The 14,908-nt window shown below is 40.1% G+C and overlaps 2 protein-coding genes across 2 annotated transcripts; both read left to right on the top strand.

The window, feature by feature from the left end:
• The first annotated feature begins 5,223 nt into the window (after positions 1 to 5,223).
• Positions 5,224 to 6,917, top strand: LOC105447577. The gene has a single exon (XM_030994319.1). The coding sequence runs from the start codon at positions 5,224 to 5,226 to the stop codon at positions 6,559 to 6,561; it is 1,338 nt and encodes a 445-aa protein (XP_030850179.1). The 3' UTR covers positions 6,562 to 6,917.
• Positions 6,918 to 8,760: 1,843 nt separating this feature from the next.
• On the top strand, positions 8,761 to 14,678 carry LOC588838. Its single transcript, XM_030994493.1, has 5 exons — positions 8,761 to 8,768; positions 10,679 to 10,739; positions 11,883 to 12,125; positions 13,014 to 13,198; positions 14,559 to 14,678. Exons 1-5 carry the CDS (start codon positions 8,766 to 8,768, stop codon positions 14,616 to 14,618), a joined length of 552 nt encoding a protein of 183 aa, XP_030850353.1. The 5' UTR covers positions 8,761 to 8,765; the 3' UTR covers positions 14,619 to 14,678.
• The last annotated feature ends 230 nt before the right edge of the window (positions 14,679 to 14,908 follow it).

The following is a 14,908-nucleotide window of genomic DNA, read 5'->3' as shown; positions in this document are numbered from 1 at the left end:
ATCACGCAGAGACGGCCCTCCCGGGGGCATAGGGGTGCACAGTGCCCCCCCCCCCACTTTTTTTTTACATACGAAAAGTACCCCTTTAACTTTGTAAGAAGTGCATCTTTTTACATGCGAAAAGTTCCCCTATTCCATTATAGAAATTCCCCTTCCCCTTTTCACCTCTGATAAGTGCCCCGCCTCCTTTTTTTTTACACGTGCCCCTTTTCCTTCGATAATTTTTCCCTTTTTTCCTTTGCAATAATTGTCATTTTTTTTTCATTCTCATAAGTGCCTTTATTAATCTTTTGTAAGTGCCCCGTTTTAGGTACGAGAAGTGCCCCTATTCTCTTTTGGTTAGTGCCCCCTTCACCTCTGATAATTGCCCTTGTCAAATCTGAAAGGTGCCTTTTTACTTTGACAAGTGCCCCTTTCCCTTTGTAAGAATTGCCCCTTCCCCTTTTAATAACTACCCATTTTTTACTCAGATAATAATAATAGTAATGATGATAGTGGTTTCTTGTATAGCGCTCTTGTCTGTCATACGTGACACTCCTGGCGCTCCCAATTATCGTATCAGATAAACGCACCTTTTCTTTTCTAGAAAGTGCCCCTTCAATTTATGATAAGTGCCCCCATTAAAAAAATAAAAGCGCCTTCCCCTTCTCATAAATGCCCCTTCTCACCCATAAAAACCAAAAGTGTCCCTTTTCATTCTTATAAGTGTCCCTTTTCATCTTTGGTAAATGACCCTTTTCAGGTACGAGAAGTCACTCCTTTTCACTTCAGAATAGTGCCACCTTCACCTCCGATAATTGCTCTTTTCATCTCTGATGAGTGCCCCTTTTCACTTATAATAAATACCCCCTTCTATTTTGAAACGTGTCCTTTTCCTTTCTAATAAACGCTCTTTTTCCTTCTTATAAGTGCCCCTTCCACTTCACATAATTACCCCTTTTCATCTCTGATAAGTGCCCCGTTTATTTTTACATATGACTATTTTTCTGTTTAATAAAAGCTACTTCCCCCTTCTTATACCCTTACACATCCGATAAATGCCCTTATTAAATCTGATCGGTGCTCCTTTTTTTTATTCTCATAAGTGCCTCGTTTCATATTTGGTCAGTGCCCCTCTTATAAATGCCCCTATCAAAATCTGATGGGTGCAACATTTCCGTCAACAAATGCCCATTTCCCATTCTCATAAGTGCCTTTTTCATCACAGGTGAGTGCCTCTTTCTAGGTGTAAGAAGTGCCTCATTTTCACCTCTGATAATTACCCTTTGCACTTTGACACGTGCTCCTTTTCTTTTCTAACAAGTGTCTTAATTTATCCCTTTCGATTATTGTCCCCTTTTCATCTCACTATTAAACGTGCCCCTAATTTAGAGCGACTAAGAGCAATAAATGATATCATTATGTTTCTTATCAAAGGTCATTTCAGTCTGCCGTTATGAGAATGTGCTTATAACCCCATCAGGATTGTTTTTCCCTCCTTTTAAGATGTAATTTTTCGCACTGCGACCTCACAAATCTTTAAAAAAAAATCCTCGCTCGCGAATAAATATCAAGACATCACACCAAATTGCAAAGTATCCCTACAATGCTCATGCACTATATTGCATGATGTAAAGAAACAAATATTGAAATCATCCCTGATCATGTAATCACAATGTAGGGGTATATACCAATGTCTAAAAAATCGTGTATTTTCGTTTGAGATTTCCCATTGTAGGTACCCTTTTTGTTGGTGCCCCCCCCCCAACCCACCTTTTGAAGTCGCTCGGCCACCCCTGGTATCATGAGAGGGGTAGGGTGGGGTACCCCCTCCCCCAATCCGCTTTAAATTGTTTGGCAATATATTTTAATCGTAATGAAATTTGTAATGAATTTGTGAAACATTTATATCTTGGATACCTTACGACATTTCTGAATAAATGTCGGCAATTAATTCACGACAGGGGCGCGTAGCTTGGGTTTCGCCATTAGGAAGGCAGCTGGGGTCAACCTATTTTCTAGGTGGATAGTGGATACCATCGAGATACGGGTGGTGCAAAATGGGATCGCAACCCGGGGGGGGGCGTTTAAACACATACCTTTTTTTAAAGGGTCATTTTTGCAAAAATGGTACCCATTATTGGGGGTTTCCATTCAAACGCAACCCACGTTTAAGGTTTTGCCGAATCCATTTGCATGAATGATTTACACTTCCACACAGTGGCAGATCCAGGGGAGCCCACCCCCCCCCCCCCCCCCTTGAGACAAAAAATCATGTAAAAACACGTGGTTTTTACGCTCAAGGGGGGGGGGTGCAAATTTTTAAATTTAAGGACCAAAAAAAATGTCCTCCTCACTACCCCCCCCCCCCTCCCCTCCCCCCCCCCCCCCCCCCCCCCCCCCCCCCCCCCCCCCCCCCCACTGAGCGGCTTTTCGGCCGGCGCGATTTTCAAATTTTCGGGAGCAAAACAAAAAAAAGTTGGCCCCCTCCCCTAAGAAATCCTGGATCCGCGCCTGCTTCCATTACCTTAATTCCTTAATTTACTTAGCAATAGCTTTCACAGTTTCAGCTGGGGGTTTTTCTTTCTAATTTCTGTTAAACGTTGCACGAAGTTTTCATTTATACATCTTTTGTACACGTTCGTAAGATTTATTGTACATAAAAAGGCAGGAATTCGTCTCGTTTTACAGAATTCATCTCTTTTTGAAGAAACACTTCTACACTTCTTCATTGAATCTGTGCGACCATCGGCGAGGACTTTGAATGAAAAAACGAAATGATTTCAATTATTTTTGCGGGATTTTGAATCTGATTCTTTAATTTAGCGAGCTTATGGGTGAGGTGTAGTAATCTATGTCTAGTAATCTATGTTTAAGGCCAAGATCTGAAAAGTGGGGGCAAAGGATTTTGCAGCACAAAACCATACTCCATGTTTAGGGATCTTTTGCAAAAAAGTAACCCATGAGAGCGGCACACCCCCGTATACCGTATTAGGCGAGTACCCCCCCCCCTCCCCCGACTATAATGGATACGCCATGCACTGCCCCCCCCCCCCCCCCGCCTCCCCAGCTCGCTTCGTCGAGCTTTACAATCTGACACAAAATATATGAAATAATATTGCCAGGGCTATGTAAGATAAGCCTGTCATCCGTAAATACGGAACATCTGACCATCCACTAATATTTATTTACACAAGATTTATAAATTTGCCCATCATGTCATTATTCGCTTGTCAGACAACCCATCTCGTCCAACGCAAGGCAAACAAAAAGTGTCGTCTGCGCGGTTTAGATTGACGATCGAGCGCTCGCGCTTTTTCCTAATTAGATACGATGCGGGGTCGTAGGATTAAAATGGCGTAACTTAAAACCTCGTCCGTCTTGTCTTGGTAGAGCCCGGCGCATACCAAACCGTGATTGGTACCGGTCGCCGAAGAGTTCGGGGGCAATGATGGCTACACGTGATCATTAGCTAACCTACCAGTGCACACGCACCATATGTTCACGTTTCAAACCTGAACAGAAAGAAAAATTTAGAATTGATGATGAAAGAAAAGGCAAATAAAACCATTTCATCGCGCGGGGAAACACACGGTACAAGCAATGGTGACGAAATGGTGACGGAGTGTTAACGCCCCCACCCCCATAGATAAAAAGCCCCACCCCCCCCCCCCTTAACCGGATTTTTTGACAATATTAGATGCCCGTGTTCATCCTTAAAACTTTTTTAGAATGAATATAAACGTAGGCCTACATTTTGGAACCATTACCCTTTATCTGGTCGTATAACACTGTAATAATGCCAATGAAAAATGAAATAATCCCCATGAAAAACAATAATCATAAAACAAAAGGTTGTGCTGAATTTAATTGAAGAAAATTATTCATGATTATATAGACAGCCTGATTATAGACCTATAAAGCTGTAACGAAAACATCAATACCCATGTTAAATACAGTTTAAAGACTCATTCAGACCTGCGAAACACTTCCAAACTAAATGCCCCATACGGCACGAAGTTGAGCGGCACGCGAGTGGCACGTGCCGCTTACCGGCCGCGGCGTCATGGCCGTATGCCGTCCGCCTTCCATTGTTTACAGCCACCCGTCCCAGTCATTTTACGGGACGGGTGATTGGAGGGATGGGAGGGAAAGATGGAGAGGGAGAGACAGAGAAGGGTGGTTCGCGGTGGTGGTTGTAGTGATAGAGTGATGGGAAGTAAGATAGAGAGAGAGGGAGAGGAAGAGGAAGGAACTTAAATAAGATTAAGAACATGAGAGGGATCGAGAGTCAGAGAGAGACAGAGAGAGAGAGACAGACAGAGAGACAGAGAGACAGAGAGACAGAGAATGGTGGTTCGCGGTGGTGGTGGTGGTGGTAGTGGTGGTGGGAAGAGAAGGGGGTGGGGTGGGGTGATGGGCTTCAGACGGAAGGATGGGAAGTAAGATTGAGAGAGGGGAGAGAAAGAGGAAGGAGCTTAAATAAACTTAAGAGCATGAGAGGGATCGAGAGTCAGACACAGAGAGAAAGAGAGAGAGACTTAAAGAGAGAGAAAGAGAATAGAGAGAGAGAGAGAGAGAGGGGGGGGGGGGGGGGGGAGAGAGCGAGAGAGAAAATGGGATGGGTGAGAATAAAATGTGAGGAAGACGGGTAAACTGGGAGGGGCTAGACCGGTTGCATCGCATCCGTGGCACGCGACTACCTGCCAATGAGGGGGTCATTAAAATCTTACCGCATCCTCGTTCCCCCTCATTCGATCCTTGCTACCGCTCTTGGCTGGACGTCTGAAATTTCAGCTTTCTGAGACTTTGAGATTGAGGATCACGTTAACTATAGGTACGGTCCAGCAACCATTTATTTAGTTCTAACTGCTACTTTTCATGATATGTCGTCATCTTCTGAAAGCTTCTGAAATTTAACCTTGGCAACATTACTTAACTTTCGAAAGCAGTGAAAATATTGTCATCTTGCTGTCATATTTTAAAGCAATAGAAGTCAACAAGACATACGCCAGAACAATAATTGTAATTTTATTTTCTTGTTGAGAGATTCTTTATCGTCGTTCGTCTCCAGCCAATATTTAGGCCTATTTTGAGGCCCAAAACTTTGATTTTCAGCTCGACATTCTATATTATGCAATCTTCATCGCAGATAGTTCTTAAACGGGTACCAGCTGAAGGACAAAACCTGTAAATTTTACTCGACATTTTTGGTTTGGAAATTCATCGTCGATTAAGGGGAAGATGGTGAGAGAATTGTCATCCCCCGTCTCTGATTCGGGGACCGAACTGAGCGACGACAGCATGTCTGTGAACTCGACCACCGATTCGTTCTACTCGTCGTTGAGTTCGTCTTTCCGCAAACCGTCCCCTGGCCGTGGCGGTGGGGATGACGACGGGTTAAGAATACGGGCGGTCGAGCGCGATCCGACGGGAAACCTGAAAGCGATGACGGAGGAGAGATTGATCGAGCTCCAGAGCCGAGGGATGTCGTGTGTGATGATGGATGGGGTCGGGATGACGTCAGGAGTCGACGAGGTCGAGCTTTGTTCACAGGAAGACCAGCAGGATCTGAGGTTGAAGATCAACAGTCGGGAGAGAAAGAGAATGCACGATTTGAACAAGGCTTTGGACGGTCTACGCGAAGTCATGCCTTACGCTCACGGCCCCTCTGTGAGAAAACTGTCGAAGATGTCCACGCTCCTCCTGGCCAAGAACTATATCCTGATGTTACGTAACAGCATGGAAGAGATGAAGCAACTCGTGAATGATGTCTCGCAGGGGCGTGGTCGAGTGCCGCCATCGTTTTCCAAGTCTGGCCACCATCCGCACCCTCATGAAATCCGAAATGTCGGATCCTCCCATCTCGCTCGAGATCGTCCTGAACATCATCATCACCTTCGTCACACCAACACCGCTGCTATACCAGTTTCCGCATCTTCAAAACCACTAGTTCCAATAGATCATGGAGTTGGGATCGGGTATCAAAATACGAAACCCCCTGGTGTGACTTTTACGGGAAAGGAAACTCCTAGAGATAAACCATCATCAGAATCTTTTCCGAACAGGTTGTCGATGGAGATTTCGAGCTCATTGTCTCGCAATGAGCATTCATCTCCTTTTAAGCGTGTTTTACCTACATCGGTTTCACACTCGTCGACGACATCGGCACATTTGCAGAGCCATAAGATTCAAGCGAACTCGATGACGGGCTCTTCCTATGACGATAGAACATCAGCAGTGTCATCGGCAGCGTTGTTCTCGCTTTCATCGTCCGCAAAGTCGAATTTTCCGCTGAGACCGTCAGCCGTGTTGCCTCTAAGCTTCGACTTCGCCCGCCATCACCTTCACCACCATCCTCCTCCTCCTCCTCTTCCTCACCATCTTCATCTCCAACATCAATCCGACCGGCGTCATCGTCAAGCATCGCCTCCACCGAGTACCGGCAACGTCACTGACAGAGTCAAGATGTCGGATGATGACAAGCCTTGGAGCGCGTCGACGGCTTCGGCGCCCTGCGCGTGTCACCAATGCGTGAAGCCACACATCAGCACACCGCCCATGCCGTCTTTGCTCCACTGAAGAAAGCAGTTACTACAAACTCCTTGACTGAAAAAGATACCATATGAATTTGAGTCAAAATCTTTACATCATTAAATCCCAATCATGCCAATTTTCGGGAACTAAACAACTGCCATTATAGTAACTATTTTGCCTAGATATTCATTGAAAAGAAAGGAAATGAATTTTCAACAATGCATGTATTGCTGTTAGAAAGTTTTAGGACTAGACAAAAGCTGAAAGAACTTGCAAGAACTTGGGATTTGAAGATGGAAGTCTGACGAGAAACATAACATTTACTTTCTTTCTTTGGTAAAGATCACCATTTGCTTTATTACTTTTTCTTCGCGAGCCAATTTCGGTTGTAATCGTGAATTTCAGGCTGAACAGAAACAAAATTTATTGTGTGTGTAAATGTGTAGAGTACATTTTTTTTTAAAAGTTTCTGATGATCTAGTTTTGCAAAATCTTAATTCTAATCACCAACTCAACGTCTGATCTGATTCGCTGACGCAAAACAGGATTGAATGGTATCAAATTTAATGAACTGCCTCACTAATGAGATCTTTTTATGGGCTTGGAAAATCTTCTTAACATGGTAATGAATCCGGATGTATAGTCGTCTTGGAAATAATACTTATTGTTGACAATGTTTTTTTTTTTAATTCACGAAATTCAAAAAAGAGCATCATGATACACTTAATGATAGAGGCCTACTTTAAAAACGTTCACTATCTTCTTGGCCCTGGACAAAATGATTTGAGCCGCTTTGTAAAGGCACGTTAGAACGGCAAGAAACTAAAATTTCGTGTGAAAAGAGAAATTTGCCTCTTTTGTATTTTCCTATTTTCAGGGAAGCTTCTTAAACGTACTTTTTTTGTAAGAAATTCAAAAATAAACCATACTCTTTCACAATCAAGATATTTGTATTCGCAATGATATACTGGTAATGCATAAAGCTTTATAAAATCGAAAAAAGTCGAAAAGACGTTTCATGGCTAAAATTAGTTATGTTCCGGGAAAAAAACCCTGGTTAATTTTAAGGGCTTTTTGAGGGCCCGTAGAATTTTCGGAAATCATTTTGGACGGCCTCAGTTTCAGAAAATCCTGGTAGTCCGCCCCTATCCCGAGATTATCGTTGCCTAGGTTGATTTAACTTTTTGTACTACTATACTAATTCTATGTTTTACTGTCCTTATTTGAATATTTATCTAAACATGCATTCCACAAGGAATATACATACAATGAAATCAAAAACAAAAAGATCCTAGCCTTCGAAATTTTCAGGCAAAATTAGGTGTATCCATAACTATTAGAGGAGCGGGCGCTTTTTAATGTTTGAAACAGATACATGGCGCCGTACAAGTGCTGTGGATCATCGTAATTTGAAGATAATTATGAATGGCAATTTTATATTATACTTTGATCACCTTACAACAAAACGACAAACCTTATAATACTATTATCGTTGTCAGGTTTATTTACAGATATCAGACATTCATTCTGATAGCTACGTTTGTTAAATTCTAAAAAGCATATAAGGTTGGTCATAATTATTTCGGTTTAATTCTCGGCATATCATTTAGCAACGTTAAAACATACAGTATTTTGTGAAGGGGCAACCTTCATTTTATGAATATTTGTATTATTACTAAATCATTATTAACTGGAATTACTATCATAAAAGAACGATGAACTCAAAATAATTACTTCCCGTTTGGTTCGTCGTCTATGTATAAGTAAGAGATTTATTGTGAAGAAATATTATTGGTTTGAGAACTCTAGTAAGTATAGGCAAACTTTTTACAGAGACGTAGGTTCGAGTGAAAACGGTGAGAAATAGGAAAGAGAGAAATAGAGAGAGAGAAAGAGGAAGAGAGAGAAATATAGAGAGAAATAGAGAGTGAGAGAGAGAGTGAGAGAGGGAAAGGCGGAGTTGAAGACCTTGGAGACATGGAGAGAGAGAAAGAGAGAGAGAGAGAGGGAGAGAGATCTGAAAGAGAGAAAGAGAGATAGAGAGTGAGAGAGGCAGAGGTGAAGAAAGACAAATGAAAGATGGAGAGGGATGTAAAGAGAGATATGAAAGAGAGAGAAAGAGAGAGAGAGGGAGAGCGAGTCATTATTCATAATAACAAATGCGCACTGACATAATTATGCATGTATTTTTAAAGGCATCTTTCCATCTTAGTTTCTAGGCCATTAAAGACACACCGGTTTAATTAGGAATGGTATGAAAATAGCAAGTATCTTAGAATTGAGCAGTAATTCATTTTCTTTTCAAAATGTTCAACGTCTCTACCCTACTTTCAAGTTTCTCACCTCTCTGTTATAGGCTACCACATCAAACAGCAGGTTCAAGTTTGTAACTTTAAGACACGAAAAAGTCTAAGAAAAATGAAGTTTAAGAAAAGTTAACACGATCAAGTTGTTGTACTTTACAGATAAGAAAAGAAAAGACAAGAAATGAAAAATATTATAAAAAGAAAAGAGAAAGAAAGAAAGAAAGAAAAAAAGGCTTACTGAACAATATTCTATGTCACTTTGTGCAAGAACTTGACCCGGGGAGGGGAGGGATACTCAGATTTGGTTTGGATGGGGGTGTACCACTCAAGCCTCGAAACCCCTATTCATTATTAGTGGTCATTTTGGACCATTTTTCTTGAAAAATAACCCATTTTTTCACAGTTTTCGGTTGTTTTTCGGGCGCTGCATGGAAAACACCCGAATTTTTTTTGAAAAAAACGTACCCATTTTAAACGGTATTTTTGTTAAAAGTGGGACCCATGTTTAGGGCACACCCCGTATATGTGAGTACCCCCCCCCCCCGGTGGGGGGGGGGGGGGAACTTAGGAGAACTACTTTCTCGATTGATAACATTTGAATCTGTTGCACGAAGGGGAGGGATCGATCTGAGAACTGCCTACTATTATACTGGAATTAATTCATCCATCGCGCTCTGACCAGCTGCGCTGATGACTGATTTGCTCGGACGCCCTCTAACTTCGTTGCGGTGACAACCAATGAAGCTTTGAAACGTAACTGGAGTGATCTTCCGTAATTTGATTTGTGATGTGATGTGATTCAGATGCTACCGGCTTAATTAGGAATGGTATGAAAATAGCAAGTATCTTCAAATTGAAAACTTTGAGCATTGTGAATGTTAGATAACTAGCATCATCAATTAAATTGAAAATTAATCAAAAATTGAGTTGAATCGAGGGCTTTGTCCCACACCTGCAATTTTGTGTAGGCCTACCGTTCTTCTAGGCTTAGACTAGACCCTAGCCATCGAAATCCAAGTTTGGTTTGAGTTCGTTGGTTACAGTACGTCATGACAGTTATGTATTTTCGTTTCAAGACAAGCAACCTTGATCTTTGTACATAATTGAATCATTATTTGCTCTTTTTCTCTCTCCCTCTTTCTCTCTCTCTTTCTTCTTGAATTTAAGTTGAAGTTCTTCTTTTCTTCAACTTCAAGACCAAGTTGACTTGAAGTGAGTTGAAATGAAGTTCTTCATTTATCTTCACTTCCACTGATGATGATAATATTAATGAGGATAATATTTAGACTTTAGTAGTAAAATAATGAGGTGACCGATGATTGCTATTTACTATTATTATTATTATTATTGTTATTAATATTATTATTAAAATATTAGATCTAGACTAGATCCTAGATGTCTATTGTTATTATTATTAGGCCTAAAAAGTTAGACCTTGTTGTTTTGTTATGATTAATATCATCATCATCATCATCATCATCATCATCATCATCATCATTGTCATCATTATTGTACATGTAGAGTCTACCTCTATTTCATTTTAGTTTTTCCATTCATTTAAAAAAAAAATCTGAAATTAGTCAACATTTTATCATTTATAAACGAGATTCTACAGTTGATTTTTTCGCTTTTTAGAAAGGTTTATTTGTCAAATGAAAGGAAACTTGATGGGATCATATTCCTATTTGCAACTGTCATATGCTAAACTATGGAATTAGTCCCAGAAAATGTTAGCAATATGATTAGGAATTGTTTAGACTAGATCTACTACATGTACTAATACTAGTGACTGAGTGATGAAATGCATTATTTTTGTTATTTTTATAATCAATTACATTGTTTTCTCTCTCTTGCAGGGTAATTCAGACTCTCTTCTCACGCCAGAAAGACTGGAAGATATTCAAGAGCAGTCACATTGTAAGTAAATAAGTAGGATTATTTCTTAAATAAATCAACTCATTTCATTCCCATTTTTTAAAAGTAGAAACCATATTGGTTTTTTTTTTAAAGCAATATAATGGCCCTGTAACATAACAAAAGTGACATTTCATTGTATCTCCCCAAAATTAATCATATCTCCTTGTCGTGGTTGAGCGGTTACTTTGCCGGACTGTCGGTCACAAGGTCCGAGGTTCGAGTCTTGCCGCGACACCAATGTTCTTTGGTAAGACATTGATCTACATTTGCCACACTCAACCCAGGTGATGTAAATGGGTACCTGGCAGGAATTCATTCCTTGAAATGCTAGAGCACCGTAATGGCAGCACAGCTAAAGCCGGGGTGATAATCTCCAAGTTTGGAAGCGCTTAGAGAATTAAATGTAATTCGCGCAATATAAAAGCTGAGTATTATTATTATTATAAGTTTTAACTTTATAATGAATATTAACTTGAGATTAATTTCATACAAACCATGGTAAGATATGATTCCTTGCAGCAAGAATGGAGATAATATAGATTTGTTAAATTATTAATAGCAAGTTGAATTGTTATGCTACAGGGCTGATCATATAAACTCTCTTTGGATTTAGCTATAGAAAACTATGAGATTTCCTCAAATTGGTATTTCTTGCTCATCATGAATTAATTTCATATTGATTAATATGTATGGTATGTTAAATGTCATGACAATTCTCGCTACCCTAAATAGGTACGAAAATCTCGAAATTCGCGAGACGAGGTAATTTTCACTCTCTCGGGTCGTCACTACAACTTCCGGTATAGAGTCCCATCCCGCTGGCGCTAGCGCCTGTGTTCGCTGTGCAGAGTTTTCACGCACGCTAAAATCGATGCCAATCAGTGTAATTTGTACAGATTATAATATGCAATGGAAAGCTTCGGGCAGAATTAGTGACTTTAGCACAAAAGGCCGTTAAACTCTACCGTGAAAGAGAGGGTTGTGATCACGAACGCCTGCACAGGAAGCTGTAATGTCGAAAAGCTATCCCATAATGCAATGCGCGTTTTCAGGATTTTCCCCGGATCTCGGCAGAATCGCTATTTGGGGTAGCGAGAATTAATCCTTTTAACAAAAATTCTCATCCTTCAAACCTGGCTGTAGTTGATGAAAAAGAGATTAAGTTTCTGCTGAAGACTTATGCCAAACTGGACCCCTCCCCTGAAGGTGAGGATGGTATCCCCGTGGAATCTTTCCTTTCCCTTTACATCTTTGCTGGCAATGAGCTTGCAAGGAGAGTGGTATTGAAACATGCTAGTGGACCGGACCGTACCATTCAGCCAGAGGGGTTCTTGCTGTGTCTGTCTGTGCTGAGCAAGAAAGCAGATTATCCTGAGAAAAGTAAAGGTAAGAAAAGCATGGTTTTCAAATAACTTTGGAACTGGAATATTGGAATGGGGAAAAACATGTATAGGTACAGCATAGGACCTAAGTATTAATAAAAGTGTTTAGGTACATTATCTGTTTACAGCCAGAATAACATTAAATATGAAATGAGGGAGTTAATGCCTCAAGGAATGATATAAAATGGGACCCCCTTCTTCTTTATAATGTCCTAAAAATTATTCGAAGGAGAGTGCCGCTCCAATCAAAAGTTAGTGTGTAGTGTTCAATGTTCAGATACTGTACTGATATACATGATGATCTAATAACTTATGATTTCTTCTCTTTAGTTTTCATTTTTTTGGCTTCATTCTTATTCCTCTTTTCTTTTCTTCTCCCCAATCTCTCCTCTTCTCCTTCTTATTTTTGTTTCTTCTAGATTGTTTCTTCTTCCCCTCTTGTTTTTGTTTGTGTTGTTGTTGTTTTTCCTGCTTCCTCACTTTCTCCTTCTTCGATCTTCTTCTTCTTTTTCTCCTTCTCCTTCTTCATCATCATCATCATCATCTACTTCTTTCTTCTTCTTCTTCTTGTTCTTCTTGCTTTCTTTCATCTTTTTCCCTTTTTTCTCCTTCTTCATCTTCTTCTTCTTCATCATATCATCTTCTTGTTTCTTCTTCTTCATCTTCTTCTTCTCCTTCATCTTCTTCTTCTCCTTCAGCATCCTTCCTCTTCTGCTCCTTCTCCTTTTCCGCCTCATCCTTAATTCTTTCTCTTCTGTTGAGTGTAAAACACAGAAGTATACATAAATTAAAGGTAGTCGCATGGATGCTGGGAAAATAAATTTACTCAAATCTAACCAGTATGGTGTCGTAAAATTTCCTTTTTTCTTTTTATAACACCTTCCAATGAAAGCCCTCTTTGATGCGCTAGATGTGAACAAAGAAGGTCTTGTAAGATTTGAGCAGCTCTTCAGTCTCTACAAGGGTATGTTCACCCCTGCATTGTCGGATGACCAGATAACGGAGGCTGTGATTGGTGCATTGCAGAAAGTCAGAGGTCAACATCCTGGCACCATCTCATACCAAGAATTTCTGAGGGTAGGTATCTTTTTGTGAAATTTAAAATCTTATGTAGAGTTGAAATAATACCATAACTTGTCATGAAGACTTTTTTTATTGTTCAGTTGATATATTCCATGATACTACTCAGCTGCCTGTATACCAGAATTTTCACTTTTCAGAGGATGTATTGCCAAGCAAACAGCAAATCAGTGGTGACAAGAATTATGTAGATGTTATTTCTATGATGACCTAAGATACCTTATGTTTCCATTGTACAGTGAAACCTGTATAAAACTATATTTAGACTGTCCAATTATGGAGACAAGAAAAGTGGTCTTTATGAGCAGGTGATCTTTACGTCCAGGTTCCTTTAGTATAGGCTTCTATGAGAAACCACTTTCAAGGGTCTTTCTTAGGTAGGTGGTCTTTCGATCTGTACAGGTGGTTGCTAAAGCAGGTTGGACTGTATCTCAAGCTCATGTCATATGTAAATACAGTGGATTTCTTATGAGTACCATTTTTGTTGATATAAAATGGATATGGTTGAGAAGGGTTTAGTTTAACTAGACGTTGTGGCTTGCGCCTGTAATTCAGCAAACAGTGGAAATTACAAACTGATTCAGCCGAGGACGTAGGTTCAAAACTGAGTCACGTCTTTCGGATGGTGACGTTAAAGGTCGGTCCCCCAACGTAAACAATCATATCTGATTGATACAAGTCTGTAAAAACCCAATACACACACACACAAGGCATATACTCTTTTTTTCAATGATATGTCTTAAAGGTAATACAAAGTTTTGGTATGGGGTCATGAATTTGGTTCAAATGAAAATATTGAAAGCATATCCGATCCTACAATATTCAGTGATCGTTGTCACGGTCGAAATCGACTCTAAAGTTATGAAATTGTAAATAATAAACAATTTATGTTAAATAGCTCCCTCTCAAGGTCAAGATATTAATTAAGCTATAAAACAATGTTTATTGACTAAAATTGACTGATTAGCTATTCTCGTTCGGAAATTATATACCACAACTACATACTCTGAGATTTTCATGGTCGCAGCTACCATTGTACGGCCGTAGGAGCTATTTGAAATGTATCAAAATTTACCGGGAGCACCGGTAAATCTTTATATTCAATTTTTCTCGAAAGCAGAAGTGTTTTAGGGGCTAAAATTGCTGGTGTTTTTAATACATCCATAGGGGCATCCAAATATATTAAAATTTTAAAGAATCACTATCCACCCATTTTTCAAAATTTCCCAAAACTTTGTATTACCTTTAATGCCCTTCTAAATCTCAGCAAACGACTTGTACTCATCACAAGGTCTCTACCAAACCAAGAAGACAGACAGTGCATTGAAATACTTGTTGCCATGTTTGTGTTTTACAGATGGTGTCGCCCACAGAGCTGAACCAGAAGATGACGATCGACATTCCTCTGCCGACATGAAGAAGGTCATGTGACCAGGATTAAACTCGTCGCATCCAGCTCTTAGGTTGAAAATCTACAGAAATGATGATGATGATGATGATGATGATGATGATGATGAAGAAGAAGTGGTACTTTTACAGGACTTTTATCAAACAGGTTTAGGGTCCGGAACCCCATTCTAGTACTATGCCAAGGACTTATATATATCCTGCATACATGAAAGTGGTTCCTTTCATTAGTTACAGAGGTTTGGGGTTCAAATCCCAGCTGGCACTATATAGAGGATTGATATATCTTTTTCTGGACAT

The sequence above is a fragment of the Strongylocentrotus purpuratus genome, unplaced genomic scaffold (genome assembly GCF_000002235.5).
Source record: "Strongylocentrotus purpuratus isolate Spur 01 unplaced genomic scaffold, Spur_5.0 spur5_scaffold_21, whole genome shotgun sequence".
Classification (NCBI taxonomy): domain Eukaryota; kingdom Metazoa; phylum Echinodermata; class Echinoidea; order Camarodonta; family Strongylocentrotidae; genus Strongylocentrotus; species Strongylocentrotus purpuratus.
The sequence above is the reverse complement of the archived record's forward strand: the minus strand, read 5'-3'. Positions and strand labels throughout refer to the sequence as shown.